A 21,209-nucleotide genomic window follows, 5' to 3' on the forward strand; every position below is an offset into this window, starting at 1 on the left:
ATTGTTTTTCCTTGAATACATCGAATGATTTTGCGCCTTATCTGTCGAAATACAGTCCACTTAAAAGCAGTGATGACAGTAAATGTAGTACTGCTATTTTGTCAGCAGAGGGCAGTACAACACCGGATGTACCGTTAGTAAAGGGCGCCATTCGTAGAAGTAGACGGGTTGTATTTTTTTTTGGGACTAGTGTGGTCCGATGCTATTGACTTTATGCCTGGACGCCTACATTTCAGCTTCCCTCCAGTGAACGGCATAGGATATACAATGTCCTATTAGAGGCGAGGATAAAAGTAGTATTTTATTACGCTGCAACTTTTGACAACACGGCCAAGGTAAAATAACATTGTCATCACTTAGCCGGCTATTGCTATAATTAGCACGTTAGCATTAGCAGGCTCACGTTCCACCAAAATAATGTACGTGACTTTCAAAATGTTACAACCTAGCGTCCTATCCCACTTATTCAAAGGAATATTAACGCTTGTGTTCGTTTTGAAACTGTCGTAACGCGCCGGGGATAGTTTTACTTCTCGCTCGGGGCTGCTTATGCTAGAATAGTTCTTTTATGCTCAATATTGGCGAACATTAAAGCAGCTAATTCTCCTCGTCTATCAAAAGACTCAAAGAAAACCTAGTTGCCTTCTATTTTTTTTTTTTTTAGTTGTATATCAGAAGCAGAACAGCCATATATAGACAGACTCACAATTGCCAAACCAAGTGTAATTCAAAAACTGTAATTTTCCTTGTTTTTTCTCAATAAATACTCCCAAATTATACTAGCACTAACACGCTAAATCTTATTGTTGTGTTTAATGTTTTTCAACAGGTGCCACATTGAAAGTAAATACTTCCATCTATTACCCCCAGTCTGATGATGGAGCAACTTCAGAACCACCAAGAAAGCAGCTTCGATGGTGATTTGACCACTGGAGGGATTTGCTTCAGTTGTGAACAGATCTTTTCTACTCAGCAATTTTTGGAGGAACACGTGTGCCCTTTTACGAGTCACATCTGCACTTGTGGAACTGAGTTTGCCGCGTACGAAGACATGCTCTCTCACAACGTCACACACGAACCGGGACAACAGGTGCTGCATCACGAAACGATAAAGAAGCGCCGATTTGAAAAGCACATAGAAGAAGAGGAGCAGCTGAAACGCTTCAAGTCGGGTGAAGTTGTCTGGAAGGCGGAAGGTGCTTCTATGTGGGCAAAACAGTCTCCCTCGGCATCAGCTTATAAGACTTCTATTTCGAAACAGACGTCCACGGCCTCATCTAACGCAGGCCAAGGTGGCTTAAACATGAAGAGTACGTTTTCTAGTGTGGGCGCGCCAACAGTAGATCTTTGGACAATTTACCAGCCCGTGGTGTTGGTGAAAACGATCCGTAAGTGGAACCAGTGGAAGCCGTACACTTGCGGTAAATGCGGGGAAAGTTTTATCACCAAGCGCACGTTGATTTCACACACTAATACTCACATTGCTGACAAAATCTCTGGCTGCATCGGATGTGGGCTGCTGCTTTCCAGCCGAAAGTTCGTGCCTCGCTTCCACACATGTAACTTCCCCAGCACCACAGCCAAACTCAAACTCATCACAGCCAGACCACTCAATTTCAAGCGTCCCATCACAGAAATAGACCTGACTCAGAGCCCGCTTAAGTCTTCCAATGCGGACAACCAAAAGAGTCAGATGCTTCAAGTCACCTCGGCCTTGCAGTTGAAAAATCTAAACGTGCGAACGTACGGCAAAGTTGCTCAGGGAGTTCGCACCATGCCTACCCAGCAGTTCAAACATGACAATTCCACACTGAACGCCCCGCAGAAAAGCAGCTGGAAGCATTCGCCCTCACCCGTGACCAAGAGCATACACCTGATCCAACCCGTGGAGACGTCCGCCAGGGGAGCCGACTTCACGTGTCGAGTGTGCCACGTCGTCTTTGAGAGCACTCAGATGTTACAGAGGCACAAATGTCCCAAAGCCGACGAGTTTTTGGCCAAACACGGCCGCATCGGGAAGATGATCAATCCCAGACAGGATGTGGTGGTACCCAAGCCCCCTGTGACTCGGGTGAACGGTGAGAGAAGTCACAAGTTCTCAGCGGACGCCAAGAAACAAGTCCCTACCGACGAAGAGCAAGGCGCGGAAAATGTGGTTACAGCTGACGATATGGAAGATGATTGTTACATTGTGGAAACCGGACAAGAAAAAACATCTGAAATGATCTACCAGGTCACTTCGTCTGTCCCCATCAAAACTTGACCAGTTTGCACATCGTCTGTTTATGTTCATTCCAAAGGAGTAACGTTTCCTGACATCTTCTGTACTTTGAAAATTCATGTATGTGCGGTTACCTGTTTAGATTTGATAGAATTAAATATGAATTTGAATTTGGCTGCATCCTTTGTGTCGGGACAGAACATCTGAATGCTCCAAGTGTTTCTATTTGGACATTAGTGTTTGATTATGAAGTCAACCAATAATGTAAAGATGAGATGTATTCTACTTTTTTTTTTTCTAAATACAGTTTAGTGTGACCTAAATGTGTTGGGCTTTAAGTTTCACTCCCGTGACCATATTCCTTTGGTTCATTTTAAGTGAACGTTGTGTATTATTAAAATGTATCTTTAAATTCTGATGTTTAATTTTTTAATGTAGTTACTGCACTGTCCACCAAATTATCTAACGAGTGATTAATGCATTGTCGAGTGCATTGTAATAACTTTTTCATCACCCTTCGACTTCCACTTGATTTCCAAAATTCCAACAGTACGTGAAGTGCACACTTCATACGCAAGATGTGATTGATATTGTAATGCCCTCGACGTGGACAACCAGCGGCTGGTGCAAATTCGTCGCTTTTTATTGAACTGCAAATAATTATTTAACACATTCATACACGACGGTGGTCACTGTAATGTACAGTCACAACTCACGCCCATACACTCCACTCACACACTTTTGCAGACCCCCCCTTGCTAATCTTTCGTGCACTCATTGACTACGTCATTTCCTGCTCAACCAGGGGCCCCGCCCTCTCACTTCCCATAATAAACAATAACAAACATTCTAATTTCCTCTGACGTAGCTTTGTGACTGCGAACCGACCTGGTCAAGTCATGGCAACTCAAAGGTGCTAAAAGATGCTTAAGTCGGGACTAGTTTAAGTAGTCCAGTAGACTAGTGAATGTAGTTGTAGGTTTGTAAAACAGTCACGGGGAGCCTTAACGCTGCTTTTTGCTTCATGCTAAGTCGCTAGCAAGCCGCCACTGACGGCTACCAAAGGACCAGTGTTGACACCCACTCAGGCAAGCACTTTGACTATTTTTCAAATAAAAAAATACTCACACTAAACAATAGCAGCAACTATTTATGTCTAATGAAGCCATGACAATTTTTCTTTATCGTCCCTGATTGTTGTTGGCAATGAGTTAGCGTCCTGCCCACCATATGCATGCAAACGCCTTTGCTGTTTAATTCTGGTTTTGAGATGAATAGCAAAAAAGAAAGCTTTAGGAACAAGGCTGCTGTCCTGACATGTTACTCAAAACATTCGGGATGGTGCTGTAAAATCGACTCAGTGAGACGATCGACCTTCTAATCTCTGTTAATTCTACAGACTCGTGACAGGAGTAAAATTTCCTTCAGCAGGAGTGACCAGTGTAGGCCTGTGTTGATATAATATTGGTGGTCATTTATAAAAACAACTGAGAAGGGCTTAACCAAAAATGGCATCAAAAAGAAAATCATATCCTGCAGGTTACAAGTTGCATGTAGTAAAATATGCAGCCGAAAACGGTAATCGAGCAGCAGAAAGAAGGTTTGGAGTTAATGAGAAACTTGTAAGGGACTGGCGAAAAGCGGAGGTTACTCTTACTGAAATGAAGAAAACAAAAAAAGCCAATCGTGGGCTGAAAGCTAGGTGGCCACAAATAGAGGAACGACTTCGCACATGGGTGCTTGAACAATGTGCTGCCGGGAGACGCTTGTCAACAGTGCAGTTGCATCTCCATGCCCAGGTATTTGCCAAGAAGACAAAAATAACTTTGTAGGAGGACCTTCTTGGTGTTATCGCTTCATGCAACGCAATCGCTTCTCTATCCACCCCCAGGTAATTGCCAAGGAGATGAATATAAATGACTTTGTTGGAGGATCTTCTTGGTGTTATCGCTTCATGCAACGCAATCAAGTCTCTATCAGAGAAAAGAAAAAGATGTCCCAAAAATCGCCAGCAGATTTCGAAGTCGACGTCGACAGTTTCCGTGAGTTCATTGAGAATCATGTAAGTGAGCACAACGTGACACCGGATCATATTATTAACATGTACGAGGTCCCCCTCACGTTTGACATTCCCAATGCCACCTTACCGTATTGTCCGGACTATAAGTCGCTCCGGAGTACGTTGCACCAGCCATAAAATGCATAATAAAGAAGGAAAAGACATATATGTTATATTTTCGTTTGCATTTACATGCTTTCATTCACAGCCAAGGTCTGATGAAATGCACATATGCTGATGATGTAACTGTGTTTTTGTCTTCTACAGGTGCCTGGATATACAGAATGTATTGAGGAGAGCCACGATTTTGAAATGGGGGGAGAAAATGACACATCCATGTAAACTTTTATCTGCGTCTCCCTCGTCGGAGACTCTGAAATTCCAAGAGACTCTTAAATCTGAAGGACCTGTTGAGAGCAATAGGCAACCTATTGCTGCCTCGCAATTAGAGATAGATGCAAAGGCTGAAATGGCACCTGCAAGTGTGTGTCACTTGAAAACAGGCGATCATGGACTACAAGTGGTGCGACAAAGCAAAAGAGGACGTCAGAGAAAAATAAAACACTCGAAGCTGGAGGATAAAATGTGTACTACTACTTCTGCAGAACTTGTGGCGGATCAACATGATTAAATTAAACATGTGATGTGAGGTGTATTATAAATCTCTTGTTCGTTTTCTAAATACAGTTTAGTGTGATCTAAATGTGTTGGGCTTTAAATTCCACTTCTGCAACCATATTCCTTTGGTTCATTTTAAGGGAACTTTGTGTAATATTAAAATGTATTTTGAAATTCTAATGTTGTTTTTTTAATGTAGTTACTGCACTGTTCATTAGTTTTGTTTCCAACTCATCCACAGTACCTGACTTGAAGAGTTTTGAAGAACATTTACAGAGTTTGAAAGTTTGGCTTTTGTGTATGAGTTTTACAGATAACACGTAACAGATTTTTGTTACTTTCGCCATCTTGAGGTTGATGTATTAAGACACTCTTTCTGACGAGGAAGACGGCCGTTCTACTCGTACACCAAATTATCTAAAGAGTGATTAGAGCATTGTTTACTAAATCATCTCGTGGTTGTGCGTCATTTGTCCAGGAGATGGCGTCGTTTGGTAACAACGCTAAACAGGTTTTGATGCTGAGATGACGCTGCGTTTATGTTAAACACGTAATAGAGAGCCAGACCTGCAGGATTTCTCAAACTCCCAGTTTGAAACACCACGCATAACAATACGCGTTTAAACAGCCAACTCAGTATCTCCCGGTCGAAGTTTGGGATATACCAGAATCTTAAATACAGATTACTGCATTTGATTGCCATTTAAATGTCGTCAAGTGGTCTTTGCAGGTCAGCCAAAATTAGAAAATCCAATCCTTCTATTATACTCGAAGAAAGCTGCGGTTATATTTGAATAAGTTGAAAGTAGCATTTTGGGCTTATGTTGAGTGCATTGTAATAACTTTTCCATCACGCTTCGATTTCCACTTCAGCTGATTTTCAAAATTCCAACAGTACTTGAAGTGCACACTTCTTACGCAAAATGTGATTGATTTTCTCTTATGTAGCTTTGTGCCACCAAACCGAGTCAAGTCACGGCAACTCAAATGTGCTAAAGGATGCACAAGTCGGGGCTGGTTTAAGTAGTCCAGTAGACTAGTGAATGTAGTTGTAGATTTGTAAAACAGTTACCGGTAGCCACAACGCTGCTGTTTGCTTCGTGCTAACCATCGCTAGCAAGCTGCCACTGCAGGACCAGTGTTGACTCACCCACTCAGGCAAGCACTTTGACTATTTTACCAAATTAATACCCTCATCTAACAGTAGGAGAAACTAATTAAGTCTAATAAAGCCATGACAATTTTTCTTCATCCTCCGTGATTGTTGTTGGCAATGAGCTAGCGACCTGGCCCACCATATGCAAATGCCTTTGCTGTTTAATTCAGGTTTTGAGATGGACAGCAAAAAAGAAAGCCTTAGGGACGTGACTGTTGCCACTCTACTACATTTGTTATCATTTAATTAGTTCAGTTAACATTTCTCACATTTGCTGAACTTTGAAAATTTAGTACAGTATATGAAGATGACAAGACTCCACTGAAATTTTTACTTATTAATAATGTACTCTGTTTATCAACACAATATTACATTGTAGGTGCATTTGTGGCTTTTTGTGCTTTTCATGAATAATTCCTCTGAGGTAAGGGGGAGAGATTCTTTTTACCAGGGCAGATACCATTATTTAAGCCCAAACACATAATTAAAATAACACCTTCTAATCTCTGTTGATTCTACAGACTCGTGACATGGGGAGTAAAATTTCCTTCAGCAGAAGGAGGAGTGACCAGTATACAGTCTCAGAGTTAACCGCTGTGACATCACATCCTCGTCGTTCCTTTCCACCACCGACAGACTGCAAAGAGGTAGCTGCTATAGTAGTTTGAAAGACAAATACACAACTGTCCACATTTCTATTCATCCATCGTTCTATTTTGTATTCCACCTACCCTATTCAGGATTAAGGCCATCTTTTCCACTTTCTACATCCTGGACTGGTTGCCAATCTATTCCAGGGCAACCAAGATTAGCTCAATGAATTAATCCCACACAGTTAAGAGTATATGAAAGTCAGCTCTGGGTACCCCCAAACTACTAATAGCCCTTAAATTCCAAATTACTGTTCATGATGATTTCGGTATTTTCCCGACTATAAATCGCTGTTTTTTTTCATAGTTTGGCCAGGGGTGCGACTTATACTCTGCAGCGATTTACGTGTGAAATCATTAACACATTATCATATCATTTCACATTATTTTTACATCAAACCGCAAAAGGGTGCCTCGTCTTGTGTTGATAATTTCAACGTTGGCGGTAACAACTGAGAAGGGCTTAACAAAAAATGGCACAGAAAAGAAAATCATATCCTGCAAGTTACAAGCTGCATGTAGTAAAATATGCGGCCGAAAACAGCAATCGAGCAGCAGGAAGAATGTTTGGAGTTAACGAGAAACTCGTAAGGAACTGGCGAAAAGCGGAGGTTACTCTTAGTGAAATGAAGAAAACAAAAAAAGCCAATCGCGGACTGAAAGCTAGGTGGCCACAGTTAGAGGAACGACTTCGCGCATGGGTGCTTGAACAATGTGCTGCCGGGAGCCGCTTGTCAACAGTGGAGTTGCATCTCCACGCCAAGGTATTTGCCAAGAAGACAAAAATAACTTTGTAGGAGGACCTTCTTGGTGTTATCGCTTCATGCAACGCAATCGCCTCTCTATCCACGCCCAGGTATTTGCCAAGGAGATGAATATAAATGACTTTATAGGAGGATCTTCTTGGTGCTATCGATTCATGCAACGCAATCAAGTCTCTATCAGAGAAAGGAAAATGATGTCTCAAAAATCACCAGCAGACTTTGAAGTCAAGGACAACAGTTTCCATGAGTTCATTGAGAATCATGTAAGTGAGCACAACGTGACACCGGATCATATTATTAAGCGACGTAGAAGAGGAAGCACCGCATTGTCTATCTCTGGAGTTGTTTAAACACCGAGGATGGTTAGGGGGCGGTTCCTCACGACCAGAAAGAGAGTTGCACCCCCTAAATTTCCCGCAACAAAACAACAAAAGCCACTACCAAACCGAAACCTCGGAGCAGCATGGCTGGTATATTTCACACATAAGTCGCTCCAGAGTATAAGTCGCACCCATGGCCAAACTATGAAAAAAACTGACTTATAGTCCGGAAAATACGGTATATATGTCTTCTTCTTTATTTTGCATTTTATGGCTGGTGAGACTTGTACTCTGGAGCGACTTATAGTCCGGAAAATACGATACACTTATGTTTTCTTTTCATTTTAATTAGGCTGTTTCCATCAATTACCACTGATCCAGTTTGTAATTTTGGCAAACATTTGAATTGATGAAGTAAAAATAATTTGTTTATTTATGTATATGTATTATTTATTGAACCAGGATCCGCTTTCAAAAACTGAAATAATTAGTATCTCTAGATGTAGTCGTGCAACTCCATCCATCCATCCATCTTCTGTACCACTTGTCTCATTTTTTAAAATATTATTTACTCATCACAAAATGTACATACCCAAAAAAATGTCAGTCTAATAAGTAGATTGCATTTTTACCTGTCCAGCAACGCAGTCAGACTTTGTGCTTTTTCTGATTATTTACATTTGTAACTCGACACATATTTACATGCTTTCATTCATAGCCAAGGTCTGATGAAATACACATATGCTGATGATGTAACTGTGTTTTTGTCTTCTACAGGTGCCTGGAAATACAGAATGTATTGAGGAGAGCCACGATTTTGAATGGGGGGAGAAAATGACAAATCCACGTAGTCCTTTATCTGCATCTCCCTCATCAGAGACTCTGAAATTCCAAGAGACTCTGAAATCTGAAGGACCTGTTGAGAGCAACAGCCAACCTATTGGTGCCTCACAATTCGGGATAGATGCAAAGGCTGAAATGGCACCTGCAAGTGTGTGTCACTTGAAAACAGGCGATCATGGACTACAAGTGGTGCGACAAAGCAAAAGAGGACGTCCGAGAAAAATAAAACACTCGAAGCTGGAGGATAAAATGTGTACTACTACTTCTGCCGAACTTGTGGCGGATCAACACGAAGAGATTGGCACTGCCACACAAGTGCCAACTTTCTCTGAAAGCTCCAATGCTGAGATTGTGCCCAAGCGTGTCAAAGGTCTCTTGAATGTATTACCTCACAATGAGACCTCTGCAACTTGTGCAGTCCCAGATCACAAACCAGAGGATGGTGTCCCTTTGGTGCCGAAAAAAAGAGGAAGACCAACAAAAAAGAAAATGGCCGGAAATTTGGTTGATGATCTTGCCAGTCCGACACAAAAACTGAGAAGTCACGAAGGACGTATTTCAGCACCGGTTGTCCCAAAAGAAATGGAGGTTTCTCCGACTCTTAAAAGTTGCACAAAACGTCAAGCCATTGAAAACTTGCAAACCGATCACCAAACCCCTGCTAAAGTTTTCAAAACTGATGTTTCTGCGTCCATGGTAAGCGGTGACACGGACTCTTGGGATATAGCAGAGATGGACAACAATCTGGGTTCAGATGAAGAGGACCAGCAAAGTCTTCCGGAGAAAAACTCAGGACAACTGTCATTGAGGCCTGCAGAATGTCTTGCTGTGGAAAGCGATGGTCAGTATCTAGAGATGAACCTTTGCGGGAACAAAGATGACATGTCCCCTGGTTCTGTTGTGCGAGAAGCAATTGAGCAAAGGGACAGTGACCACCAGCAGTCTGTAGAACTACAGCAACTAAAAGCAGCTGAAGGTGTCACGCCCCAGATCAAGCAAGAAGCTCAAGAAACTTTTTGCACCCCCCAAATTCAAGTAGTTGATGTTAAAAGTCTTAAGGAGTCTCAGAGCGATTGCGACAATTCAGACAATTATTTCTCTCCTCAGACGACAAAGCCAATTGACAATATGGCAACGTCTTCTGAAGACCCACCAAAAGTTCTTGAGATCCCCTCTACTATCAAAGTTGAGAACATAGAAGCAGCTTTGGATCATATCGATCCCTTATCGCAGTCAAATAATTGTGCCAAATTGCCCATCAGTTCGGAAGGTCAATACCTCCAACATACCACTTTAAGACGGAGAAAAGGTCGCAAGAGAAGAACAAGAGTAACAGTTTTGTTACGTCACGAGGGAAAAGGTGAAACTCAGCACCAAACAGACTGCAAGAATACAAACGCTGAGGTTGATCAAAACATCATCTACACCCAAAAAGGTTCTAGAACCTTGTTGACGTGCGCTATCTGCAGCCGCACATATAAATTTATGTCTCAGTACATCATACATCAACGCGTTCACACTGGAGAGCGACCTTTTGAATGTCCCGAATGCAAAAGAGGTTTCAGCAAGAAATCCAATTTAAATCTCCATCTTAAGACGCACATCAAGGATACCCTAATGAAAGAATCCCCAGATGACCAATATTCTAGCCACACGACGACGCACACTACAGGGACAGAACAAGACATTTTGGCCTCGGAAAAGAACGAAAGCAAATTGTGCCAGTATTGCGGCAAGTCATTCAAATTCCAGTCTGCCCTCGTAAGACACGAACGTGTCCACACAAGAGAGAAGCCTTACAAATGCAATATTTGCGGAAAAGCCTTCGGCCAGTCTTATTTTCTACGCGTGCATGAGCTGACCCATTGGCCGGTGAAGCGTTACAACTGTACAGCCTGTAAAAAGTCCTTCAGTCACTATAGCAATGCAAAGAACCACACATGCAGACCTCCGGGAGGTCAGCCCAGCAACCTGCTAGCAAAACCTTCACTGACGTACACCTGCCATATTTGCAAGAATATTTTAGACAGCCTGCAGAAGTTCAACAAGCACATGCGAGGTCATATCGGTACGAAGCTATATCGCTGTATGTATTGTGACAAACTCTTTGCTCTGCGGTCGGAGTTCAACGCCCATTGTGGCGTGTGCCTAAGAGAAGAAAATGGCTCCTGTGTCACGGTCAAGGAGGAAGAGAGAATGACCGTAGTGGAGTACACTGTGCCTGCACATAGGATTTCATCGGAAAAGAAATTCAACTGCCTTCCCGCAGACGGCCAATTTGAAAACCACAAAAGATCGTTACGCCTGAACGGCAATACGGGAAAACCAACTCGCCCTCTTTCCTACTTTGTGTCCAAATTAAACCAACTGGATAAGCGATCGGACCCTAGGAATTATTTATGCCCCAGTTGCGGTCGCCTCTTCAGGCACATAGGAAGACTCCGGGCCCACATGCTGACTCACGCTCCACATCAGAGCTACACCTGCTCCCTTTGCGGGAAGACTCTTCAAAACTGGACCAAACTGTGGCATCATCAAAGAATCCACCGACAACGTCGAGGCCGCTTTATGTGTGTGTTATGCGGGAAAGGATTCCGCTTTGTCCAATCGTACAAAGAACATATGAGCGAGCACCCGAGCTTCCGCTGGATCCAGTCTAAACCTCGGACTGTGTCCCTGCCTTATAATTGTGATCAATGCACAAGTCGTTTTAAAACACTGGATTTGTTGTTCAGTCACCAACGTTGCCATTTCTCAACACAAGTCATACGCCAAGGACCCGCTTTGGGTCAGTCTTCGCACGATCAGTCGACGAGCACGTTAAATCCGACCACAATCGCGTTTTCTTTTGAATCAGAAAACAACACCCTCATGTCATCGCTCCCAAAAGGCACTGCCCAAAATCCAAAGGACTCCCCTAATTCATCTAAACAAAAGCAGGCTAAGACCTCAAGTCCCAGAAACACGGGTATGCGTGAGAAACCCCAGAAGAGTCCCCGAAAAGATGAAAATGTGCTTAAAAAGCAAAAAGCACCTTTGAGACCTACAGAGAGAAATTCAGCCCCAAGCAAAGAGTCTTTGCAAGACTTCATCTGTGCCGTGTGTGGCGATGAGTATAATTCCCTCTCGGACCTTTATAGTCATTATATGCAGCATGCGCGAGGCGAAGTGTGATTGCCTAAAATTTGACTTTCAGACGTTCAAAGCCTTTTCAGTTCTCGTTATTAATTGTGAATTGTGTTTTTGTTATACTTTTAATAACATGCACCTTTGAATTTATGTTCAAGTGCCGAATACTGTATTTCTTTGTCACTTTATGCTGAAATGTGTTATACTTTTATAACATGCATTTTTAGATTTATTTTCAAGTTCTGAATACGTTCATTCGTAAAAATGTAACTCAACTCGGGCATACTTATTATTTCGGTGTGATGTCAAAAATTGACCTTGAGATTTTCTGTTGCACTGTAAAAAGTTGATCAATTGCTGACCATTTAGCTTGACAGCTGTCTGACTACATTTTGACTGGATTAACCCCTGAATAACATTTACAAAAACTATTGTACATGAATAGTGCGACACTTTATCATCAATAAATGTTTGTTCAGTTTTTCCATTGTGTCACCGTATGGCTTTTTTTGGTAGCGTTGTTGGGAATGCTTGGAACATACAGTAGGATTGTGACACACAAGTGTGAGCTTTTATTTTCTTGAAACAGTTTGCTGTACTTTAACTGGTTCGTGGAACAAATGTTCGAAGAAGCAACGTCATTAGTTGGAAGACATGGTGCTGCGAATCCAGGAGTTGTAGTTGCAGACTTTGGCGTAGACGCCGGGCTTGTTCCTCTCGGCACAACCGTAACCCCAGGACACGACACCCTGAAGCTGGCCGTTGCACACCACGGGGCCACCGGAGTCTCCCTGCACAAGTACAAAACACAAATCCACATCACAATTGGTTTTGTTCTCTTGAAGAATGTGTTGTCTTTTTGCTCATACCTGGCAGGAGTCTTTGCCTCCCTCCAAGAAGCCAGCGCAGAACATGTTGGAGGTGATCTGACCAGGGTAGGCGTTTCTGCAGCTGCTGTCGCTCAGGATGGGGGCATCCAAGCACCTCAGACGATCAGGGTAGTTGTCTGAAGACGAGGGAAGATCACACGTGAGTGTCGGCACATGGAGGAGTGGTTCCACGAGAGGGTTTTGACTGACTTCCAGAGCCGCTCATGTTGCCCCATCCAGAGACCAGACAGCGGGTGCCTGAGCCGGCACAGCTGGAGGGCAGGGACACGGTGCGCACGTAGCTGTTCAGGGTGACGGGCTTGCTCAGCTTGATGAGCATGATGTCATTGTCCAAGTTGCGGCTGCTGTATCTGGGATGTCTGATGACCTTGACAGAGCTGATGAACTGCTCCGTGCCCTCGTTGACGGCAATGTTGTGCTCACCGAGACGCACCTGGACGCGACTGCAGGGAAACGCACGCCACGGTCATGTGGAGTTTCAAGTCATGCGAAATGATATCATCATAAGTTCACTTACGACTTGTAGCAGTGAGCAGCAGACACCACCCAGGTGCTGGAGATGAGGGAACCTCCGCAGAAGTGGTAGCCGGCGTTCAGAGAAACCTGGTAGGGTACAGAGTTCCTTCTGCACTCGTATCCTCCGACAATCTTGTCGTCCTCATCATCAATGGGAGCAGCAACTGATTGAATTCCAGAAGGATCCAGCAATTACGTAAGAGTGACTGATTATGAAATAATATTCATATGTCAGATGGATACTTACAAGCCACTGCAAACAGAGCCAGAAGAATGAAAGCCTTCATGGTGATTCTCGTCTGAGCCTCAGTGTCTGCTCAGATCAGGTGCAGGTCCTTTTAAAGCCTGATGCCTGGCCTCGATCTGACACGTGCGCCCATTTTTTTTTTTTTTTTTTTTTTTTTTTTAACATATGTACTCTTATCTTCTCAAGTTGCGTGTGAACGCACACCTGGAAAGCAGCAGCTAAACTTCTGATAGCGTACCTTTGCATTTTAATATATACTGTACCCAAACGTATGAGCAAAAAGTAACACTTTGTGTGCAGCAAATATATTCGCCGACTCAAACAGTCAATTTGTTATAAGGTAGTGACACTGACTTAATTGGACATTTTTAATATGGAATTTTCTCGTGCTGTACGGATAAATGTATGCTTTGTTCAATTAAAAAAAAGATATTTTATTTGGCTGTACAACAAGAGGCATTTTGCATACCCGATTTGAACTTTTGTTGGTAACAATTCTTTAATCATCGGATAAATAATTAAATTCAAGACTAAATTGGATGTGCCGTGCCAACCAAGCTGTTTTGCAACATTTGAACAGAGATTTGCTTACAAGAAAAACACTTTTGCATTTTTGGAACAGTAATCGGAAAATAATTTGACATGTCCAACGGTAATGTTTATGATTTGAAAAGCTTTTCACTTCACAATTTGTAATTAGATTGTATTCCTACTCAACTGTGTTAATGCTGCTGAAAACAAAGTTGTAAGTGGCCTTAGAGTCAAACCCAGTTTTTTATTATTCATTAACTTAAGTTTTAAATGCTTGGCGGATTTTACATTTCTATTTTAACAACTATAATCATACAATTTGCTCATTTCAAGAAGTATCTTTAGATTTTATTCTGTTTTGTTTTATTCATTTAGATTTTGGTGTTTATGAATACCTTTTGTATTTGTATGTATTTATTTTTAGATGGCAGGTGTTGAATTACCACAAACGTTTATGCTTCATTTCATAATTTCATCTCTATTTGTTTTATAAAACCTGGTAATCTGTCAGACTCTAAGAAATTATTGTGTTAATGACTCAGTCAGCCGTAAAAGCTTTATTCAACTTGTCTACATTGGTGCAGAATTGATACCTGCATCAGACTATCTGAACATGCTAAAAGGCCAACACGTGGCCACTTGGAAAGAGGCAGAAAATTCAAGTAATATTAGAATCTTTATTGCAAACAATGTATGATGTCATTTATATATAACACATGGATTGATGGTTTCTTCACGCCAACATTCTTCTCTTTAGTTGGAAGACATGGTGCTGCGGATCCAGGAGTTGTAGTTGCAGACTTTGGCGTAGACGCCGGGCTTGTTCCTCTCGGCACAACCGTAACCCCAGGACACGACACCCTGAAGCTGGCCGTTGCACACCACGGGGCCACCGGAGTCTCCCTGCACAGGTACAAAACACAAATCCACATCACAATTGGTTTTGTTCTCTTGAAGAATGTGTTGTCTTTTTGCTCGTACCTGGCAGGAGTCTTTGCCTCCCTCCAGGAAGCCAGCGCAGAACATGTTGGAGGTGATCTGACCAGGGTAGGCGTTTCTGCAGCTGCTGTCGCTCAGGATGGGGGCATCCAGGCACCTCAGACGATCAGGGTAGTTGTCTGAAGACGAGGGAAGATCACACGTGAGTGTCGGCACATGGAGAACTGGTTCCACGAGAGGGTTTTGACTGACTTCCAGAGCCGCTCATGTTGCCCCATCCAGAGATCAGACAGCGGGTGCCTGAGCCGGCACAGCTGGAGGGCAGGGACACGGTGCGCACGTAGCTGTTCAGGGTGACGGGCTTGCTCAGCTTGATGAGCATGATGTCGTTGTCCAAGTTGCGGCTGCTGTATCTGGGATGTCTGATGACCTTGACAGAGCTGATGAACTGCTCCGTGCCCTCGTTGACGGCAATGTTGTGCTCACCGAGACGCACCTGGACGCGACTGCAGGGAAACGCACGCCACGGTCATGTGGAGTTTCAAGTTATGCGAAATGATGATGTCATCATAAGTTCACTTACGACTTGTAGCAGTGAGCAGCAGACACCACCCAGGTGCTGGAGATCAGGGAACCTCCGCAGAAGTGGTAGCCGGCGTTCAGAGACACCTGGTAGGGTACAGAGTTCTTTCTGCACTCGTATCCTCCGACAATCTTGTCGTCGTCATCATCGATGGGAGCAGCAACTGCAATGCAAGCACAACATTGTTTCTTCAAGAATAAAATAGATCAATTTCCACAGAAGTGGCGCGAATACTCACAAGCTGCAGCGCACAAGGCGAGAATAATGAAGTACTTCATGACTGTGTTCTGGATTGGACCGACACAGTGGATCAATGGGATTGGTGGGTTTATATACTTCTCGACTGTCAACTCTGTCATTTCTTTATCTCGGACCCGCTCAAGGACTTTCCCAAGAGCTGTCCCAAATATTTAAACAGTATCCCACCTGGGAATTGCACCAGCATGGTCTTGGATATTTTCCATTGCCCATATCTAAATGGACACATGTGAGTACAAGTTGGACCTCTGCCCCTTAAAAAAAATCTATTTAGAAATTGGATTTTTTATTTACTTTGGTTACTTTGGTATACATATATATAAATATATATAATATTTATAATAATATTGTGCATTAATTTGCATTCATTTATATGAATATAATATAATGTACAAGGGGGGGGGACTGCCAGGGGTTCAAGTGAATTCAAATAAATTACGAGTTAAACAAATGTTTTTTTTTTCTCCCTTGTGTTGTGAACCTTATAATTCAGATTGAACTGTGTCTTTATTAGGATGCTTCCTTAAAAAAAATGACAATATCCCCCATTTATATATAGCAATTATTGGTATATTATTATATTGATTTTTTTCCCCTTCATCTTACTACAAGCAACCATTAGCGTCTCTAAAATACTAGGGGGAGAAATTTATTTTTAAAGAGTATATTTAACTCCTATAGGTACTGCATCAAATAGAACGGCACGTCCTAAATGTAATTAACGTCGCACTCCTTAATGACGTCATCAAAAAGCGACGATCTCCGGTTTGTGTACCAGCCGTCGATAATAGCTGCGCCAATTGGGTTTTGCCTCCCCCTTCTCTCCTCCACGCGTCGTTATCATGAGGTAGGAATAACACAAATTCCAAGATGTTATAATAAGAATAATATCCACTTTGCTATTTGTGACATATCCAGCCTGCACCTTTGGCAGAACGTGTGTTAGCATGTTAGCTAGAGGCTAGCCCCTTCCTGCTTCTGTCAACGTCTGCCCAGTGTGCAAACGTAGCGTGGAAATACGTCGGAAAACAACAACGTGGCCCATTATAAGCGTTATTTTGTTTTTGTCAGTGGTGCGCATGTTTAGCGTGTCATGTCTGTTTGTTGTCTTTTAGCGTCGGAGGGGATCCTCAGGGTAGGATGATGCAGCGCTGTCAAAACAGCTGGGCGGTCAGATGAACACACCAGCCCATTTAAGTCCATTTTTATTAGCACGGGGGTTGACAAACTAGCGTCTGGGACCTAGATATGTTTTAATTTGGTGGTCCAAGTATACATTGGCTTGATCAGGCTTTTTCATATATGCACGTTGGTTAATGTGCAGCGTTGATGCAACCTAATTTCAAGTAGTGTAACTTTGAAATAATGACATTTATCCCGCTGCGGCGATCCTTAAAGTTACCAGGAATGGTGAATTAACAACACTTTCCAAGATGATCGCTGCATTATAGCAGTGACTGGAATAAACACAGCTCTGTGTTTTGTTGGCACAAAAGTTGCCAGCTGTGCATTTAGTACCTGGACCTTCCACCACTATCATATCGATACGATAGAAACCATCAATACTTATAAAAAATGCAGTATAACAGCATATAACTGTAGCAAGTGCATCATCTGAAGCAGATCAGAATTCATACGTATCTAATAACAAAAGCATACATCATTTAAAGAAAAGAAATCTTTTAAGATAAGTGGAAGAGAATGAATAGACATACTCACTATGGATGGTGATGATTATTTTTCTTCATGTGTGCTGATCACTACAGATGTGGTTTTGCTAAGTCGAACTTGACTTGTTTTGACTAACCAATCTACGTCACGGGAAAATTTGTATTCTAATCACTTGAACATGCAATCATGTTGTAAATATAGATAAATCAGATGAGTCAGTACTAGTTATCCTGAAGATCCTGGGCAGATTCAATTGACATGGCAACAAATTGTGTTTGAATCTGATTGGACAAAAAAAAAACAGAGAGAAAGAGAAACACTATGAAATTAGAATGGACTGATGGAAATAGATGGAGCAAATATTAGAATTTAGGTTGTAAATGTTGGCCAGATATTCTCAGAATACGTAGCCTGGCAGAGAAGGCCTTGCTGTTGCTGACCTTCCAGCACGATAGTGCAGTGAGTTTGCAATGTCTTAGACAGTATCTGCAGCGATCCGGTGTTAATGGGGCCACACTCGTCAGCACCAGAATTGACCGCCCAGTCAGTTCTACGCTAAAACCGGCCCCTGACCCATGACGGAATACTGCGAGGACGGGGGGCTGCTGTATGAGCAATCTCCTCCCATGCACATCAAAGTGGAGTCTCCCGAGGGACTCTCCGCAGGGGGGGCTTCTGACAACGGCTTCCCCAGGGATGATGACGACTCGGAGGGCAGCTGTGACCAGAGCAGTGGACCGCGCGGGGGGTTGCCCTTCAACGTGGTAGTGGTGCACCCCAAACTCATGGCGCCGGGCATGTCCTCCGACGACCTCTTGTCCATTGAACAAAGTAAGCCACCACTGACTGCTCAACCTGTGCATTGTGGAGGGAAAATTAATATTTAATTGAAATTAAACGCCACACTTGGTATATATTTGCTCGCCCGAAACTATTTTTCCGACTTTTTTTTTTTTTCCTCACTTGTCAGTCACATCGCTGTATAAATGACGAATCGAAGCATCCCTACTTGACTATTTTCTTTTTGTGTTTATGTTGTTGGTTGCGCTCCTTCCAGACAGAGCTATGTCAGCCGCACTGGCTGCCAATGGCGCAGGCAAAAGAAAAAGTCGCTTCAGTGGCGCCGAGCTGGAGGTATTGGTGTCTGAGGTGACGCGGTGTGAAGGAGAGCTGTTCGGCCCGGCGGGGAGGCTCCGACGGCGCGAGAGGGAACGCATTTGGGCCGGAATCCTCGAGCGGGTCAACGCCGTGTCCAGAGTTCCGCGCACGCTTCGGGAAGTCAAAAAGCGTTGGGACGACTTAAAGAGACGCAACGGCGGCCGGCTCGCGGACGCCCGCCACCGAAGCTGGTCTCTGCCTTCCAGCAGAGCGGTGATGCTCGGACAGTCTTCCCAGTCCAGTCCAAGGCTTCAACACGGCAAGCAAAAGCAGAGCTCGAGGCCAAAGCCCACTTTCACGTGCTTTCCTGAGTCAGACACAGGTAAAGTCGATGCAAATCCTGTTTCACGTGAAAAGTTGTAACTATGCAGTGGGCCTTGCTTACGAAAGATATTTTACGTTCAGGTTTCGGAGGAGAGGGCTCTGAGAAAGATGCTTTGGACAAGGATGATGACAATCCAGAGCATGAGAGAGACGTTGGGGTTCCCGACTGTGACGATGAAGACAACAGCATGGAAGACAAACTGGGCCTCGGGTTAGGCCTGGGCATTGGAGCCCCTCCGACCTCGGAACGATGGCTGCCTCCCTCGCCGCTGTACAGCGCCCCTTTCCTCAACGGCAGCCCGGAGCCCAACAGTCCTCAGCCGTCGCTGGGAGCACAACAGGGTCCTCTGGAAGCCCCACCGCGCGGCTCCTGGCTCGAAGATGAGCTACGAGGGCTGGGAGAAGCGGCGATTCAGCTCGGAAACGGTGTGGACAAGAGCCTGCGGGAATTCGCCGACTGTTTCCGACAGGACATGCGAACGCTCGTGGCGTCGCAAGAGGCGTTGGCGCTCAGTCTCCAGCAGAACAACGTCCTCCTGCAGAGGCTTTTGGGCGTGCTGGAGGCGCAGCAGCAACAACAATGCGTGCAGCAAACGCAATACACGCAGGCATCGCAGCCGCAGCAGCAACAACACGCGGAACAACATTTGCAGCAACATATTGACGTCCCGCAGCACATAGTACAACAGCAACACAAACTACATCAGCTCCAGCTCACTCTGCATTCGGACAGCCCTTCGGCTGGATCCGTGGTTCCTTCGCCGTCGTCGCCCGACCTCCAAGCCGCTTTTCCCTCGCATCCACCGGCAGGCGTGAACGGCTGCGCGCAGAAACCGCGGCGAGGAAGAGCTTTCGATCACAGGCGCAGGAGACGACGCTGAGGACAGAAGCGACCGTCTGACGGTTAAAAGCACACACTTTGCATACTGTAACTTGATCAATAAGGATGTGACGGTGAATCTTCTTTTATCCCTCCTATTGCTGTAGTATTTGGAGTTTTGCTTCATAAAATACCCATTGCACTTAAACGTTGTCCTTAGAAAGAACTATTAAACGTGAGCTTATAGGGTGGCCTTAAATGTAACTACATATTCGTACGCGATCAAACGTCCTGACAAATTGAGTTGAGGAACAACTTGACCCCTTTAGACACATTTTTAGAGCTTGTGCTGAATAAACAACATTGTCTAACTTTTGGGGAGTAGGCTAGTATGGTAAGTAGGGCTGAACAGTTTTAAGATATGTCATTTCAATATTGCATCAAAAATCCTGCTGAACAACAATTGAACAAGTCATCAATCAAATTATAACAGAAATGCATATATGTGGCTTTTTCCATCTTAATTGCAGCCTTCGCGATTTGAAAATTGCATTCTACTACAGACAGAGCTATGTGTCGATTTGAATCCGATTTATTGTTCAGCCCTAGTAGCCAACAATACTACTCCCAGAGAGTTGGGATATTTAGCTTTCAGGGGAAATTTCAGGATGAACCTACAATACACTATGACCTTTACAGGTTAACTTCATTTGCCCTTTTCCAAGCTTTTGAATGGACATGTTCCATTGTTCAGTCTTTCATTCTAGTATACACACCTTGCTGTTTCTAGTCTTACAGGGAAGTGGCCACCGGGTTTTCGAGTGTCGGTCCCATTCTGCAACAGAGCTGCAGAGAGACCGGAAGAGTCACAGAAAGGCACAATGCATTTGGCCAAGCCATTGTGCATCTGAAAGTTTACAAGTGTGATTATGTTCTCGTGTAAAAGTTATTGTGGATTTAAGTCCACACTGAAATTTCACCCTACAGGCCAATATGCCTAACTTTTTGTGGGTATTGTATGTTGTATTTCAACTGCTGTTGTAAGTACCAGCTAATGTATGCCTGTGTTTTAACAGTTCCATGGTGAATACTTTTCCAGCTTTGACAACACATTAAAAATGTGTTGGGTTCAATGCGTTCTGAGACAACAACAAAAAAAATAACACCCGTTTTTTGCTTGTATGCACCATCAAGAAAAGCGTTTGCATCACCATAGGCTTGAGTCAAATTCTTAGGATGGTATAAGAACATACGTAAATACGTAGGGCAAAATATATTCCTGCATGCAGTGCAATTTGTGTGTGGATTGTTGTCTAAAACCACATATTGCTTTCATATTTATAGTTTTGCACAAGCTATATTTTGTAGATATATAATGTATTAACACAAATAAAAGTAAGACTGGTTGATCACCTCTGGAATTCTAACAATTTATAAAAAGTAAAATAAGAAAATTCTATATATTTTAAAGGAAAAAAGTCTTCAATAATTTCAATATCTTGTGACTTTTCT

The 21,209-nt window shown here is 43.4% G+C and overlaps 5 protein-coding genes across 12 annotated transcripts; 3 read left to right on the forward strand and 2 right to left on the reverse strand.

Moving 5' to 3' along the window:
- Positions 1-151: 151 nt before the first annotated feature.
- Positions 152-2,639, forward strand: LOC119136164. Its single transcript, XM_037274455.1, has 2 exons — positions 152-335; positions 830-2,639. The coding sequence occupies exon 2, from the start codon at positions 875-877 to the stop codon at positions 2,261-2,263; it is 1,389 nt and encodes a 462-aa protein (XP_037130350.1). The 5' UTR covers positions 152-335; positions 830-874; the 3' UTR covers positions 2,264-2,639.
- Positions 2,640-3,007: 368 nt separating this feature from the next.
- On the forward strand, positions 3,008-12,243 carry si:dkeyp-84f3.9 (pogo transposable element with KRAB domain). 8 transcript variants are annotated; one of them, XM_037274208.1, is made up of 4 exons: positions 6,573-6,701; positions 6,795-7,468; positions 7,561-7,731; positions 8,566-12,243. In XM_037274208.1, exons 2-4 carry the CDS (start codon positions 7,178-7,180, stop codon positions 11,803-11,805), a joined length of 3,702 nt encoding a protein of 1,233 aa, XP_037130103.1. In that variant the 5' UTR covers positions 6,573-6,701; positions 6,795-7,177; the 3' UTR covers positions 11,806-12,243. The 8 variants fall into 8 exon arrangements, with proteins under 8 accessions (XP_037130105.1, XP_037130106.1, XP_037130104.1 ...); XM_037274210.1 differs by lacking the exons at positions 6,573-6,701; positions 6,795-7,468; positions 7,561-7,731 and adding exons at positions 3,008-3,309; positions 4,113-4,263; XM_037274211.1 differs by lacking the exons at positions 6,795-7,468; positions 7,561-7,731 and adding an exon at positions 3,008-3,309 and having other exon boundaries at positions 6,576-6,701.
- Positions 12,244-12,321: 78 nt separating this feature from the next.
- Positions 12,322-13,525, reverse strand: LOC119136249 (trypsin-3). Its single transcript, XM_037274595.1, has 5 exons — positions 13,414-13,525; positions 13,168-13,330; positions 12,840-13,093; positions 12,630-12,766; positions 12,322-12,551 (listed from the first exon to the last, which is right to left on the reverse strand). The coding sequence occupies exons 1-5, from the start codon at positions 13,451-13,453 to the stop codon at positions 12,402-12,404; spliced, it is 744 nt and encodes a 247-aa protein (XP_037130490.1). The 5' UTR covers positions 13,454-13,525; the 3' UTR covers positions 12,322-12,401.
- A 1,076-nt stretch (positions 13,526-14,601) lies between these two features.
- On the reverse strand, positions 14,602-15,784 carry LOC119136248 (trypsin-3-like). Its single transcript, XM_037274593.1, has 5 exons — positions 15,705-15,784; positions 15,467-15,629; positions 15,136-15,389; positions 14,926-15,062; positions 14,602-14,847 (listed from the first exon to the last, which is right to left on the reverse strand). Exons 1-5 carry the CDS (start codon positions 15,742-15,744, stop codon positions 14,698-14,700), a joined length of 744 nt encoding a protein of 247 aa, XP_037130488.1. The 5' UTR covers positions 15,745-15,784; the 3' UTR covers positions 14,602-14,697.
- Positions 15,785-16,462: 678 nt separating this feature from the next.
- On the forward strand, positions 16,463-21,110 carry si:ch211-261d7.3 (myb-related transcription factor, partner of profilin). Its single transcript, XM_037274438.1, has 4 exons — positions 16,463-16,571; positions 16,840-18,226; positions 18,453-18,875; positions 18,959-21,110. The coding sequence occupies exons 2-4, from the start codon at positions 17,971-17,973 to the stop codon at positions 19,756-19,758; spliced, it is 1,479 nt and encodes a 492-aa protein (XP_037130333.1). The 5' UTR covers positions 16,463-16,571; positions 16,840-17,970; the 3' UTR covers positions 19,759-21,110.
- Positions 21,111-21,209: the final 99 nt, after the last annotated feature.

The sequence above is a fragment of the Syngnathus acus genome, chromosome 16 (assembly GCF_901709675.1).
Source record: "Syngnathus acus chromosome 16, fSynAcu1.2, whole genome shotgun sequence".
Taxonomy (NCBI): domain Eukaryota; kingdom Metazoa; phylum Chordata; class Actinopteri; order Syngnathiformes; family Syngnathidae; genus Syngnathus; species Syngnathus acus.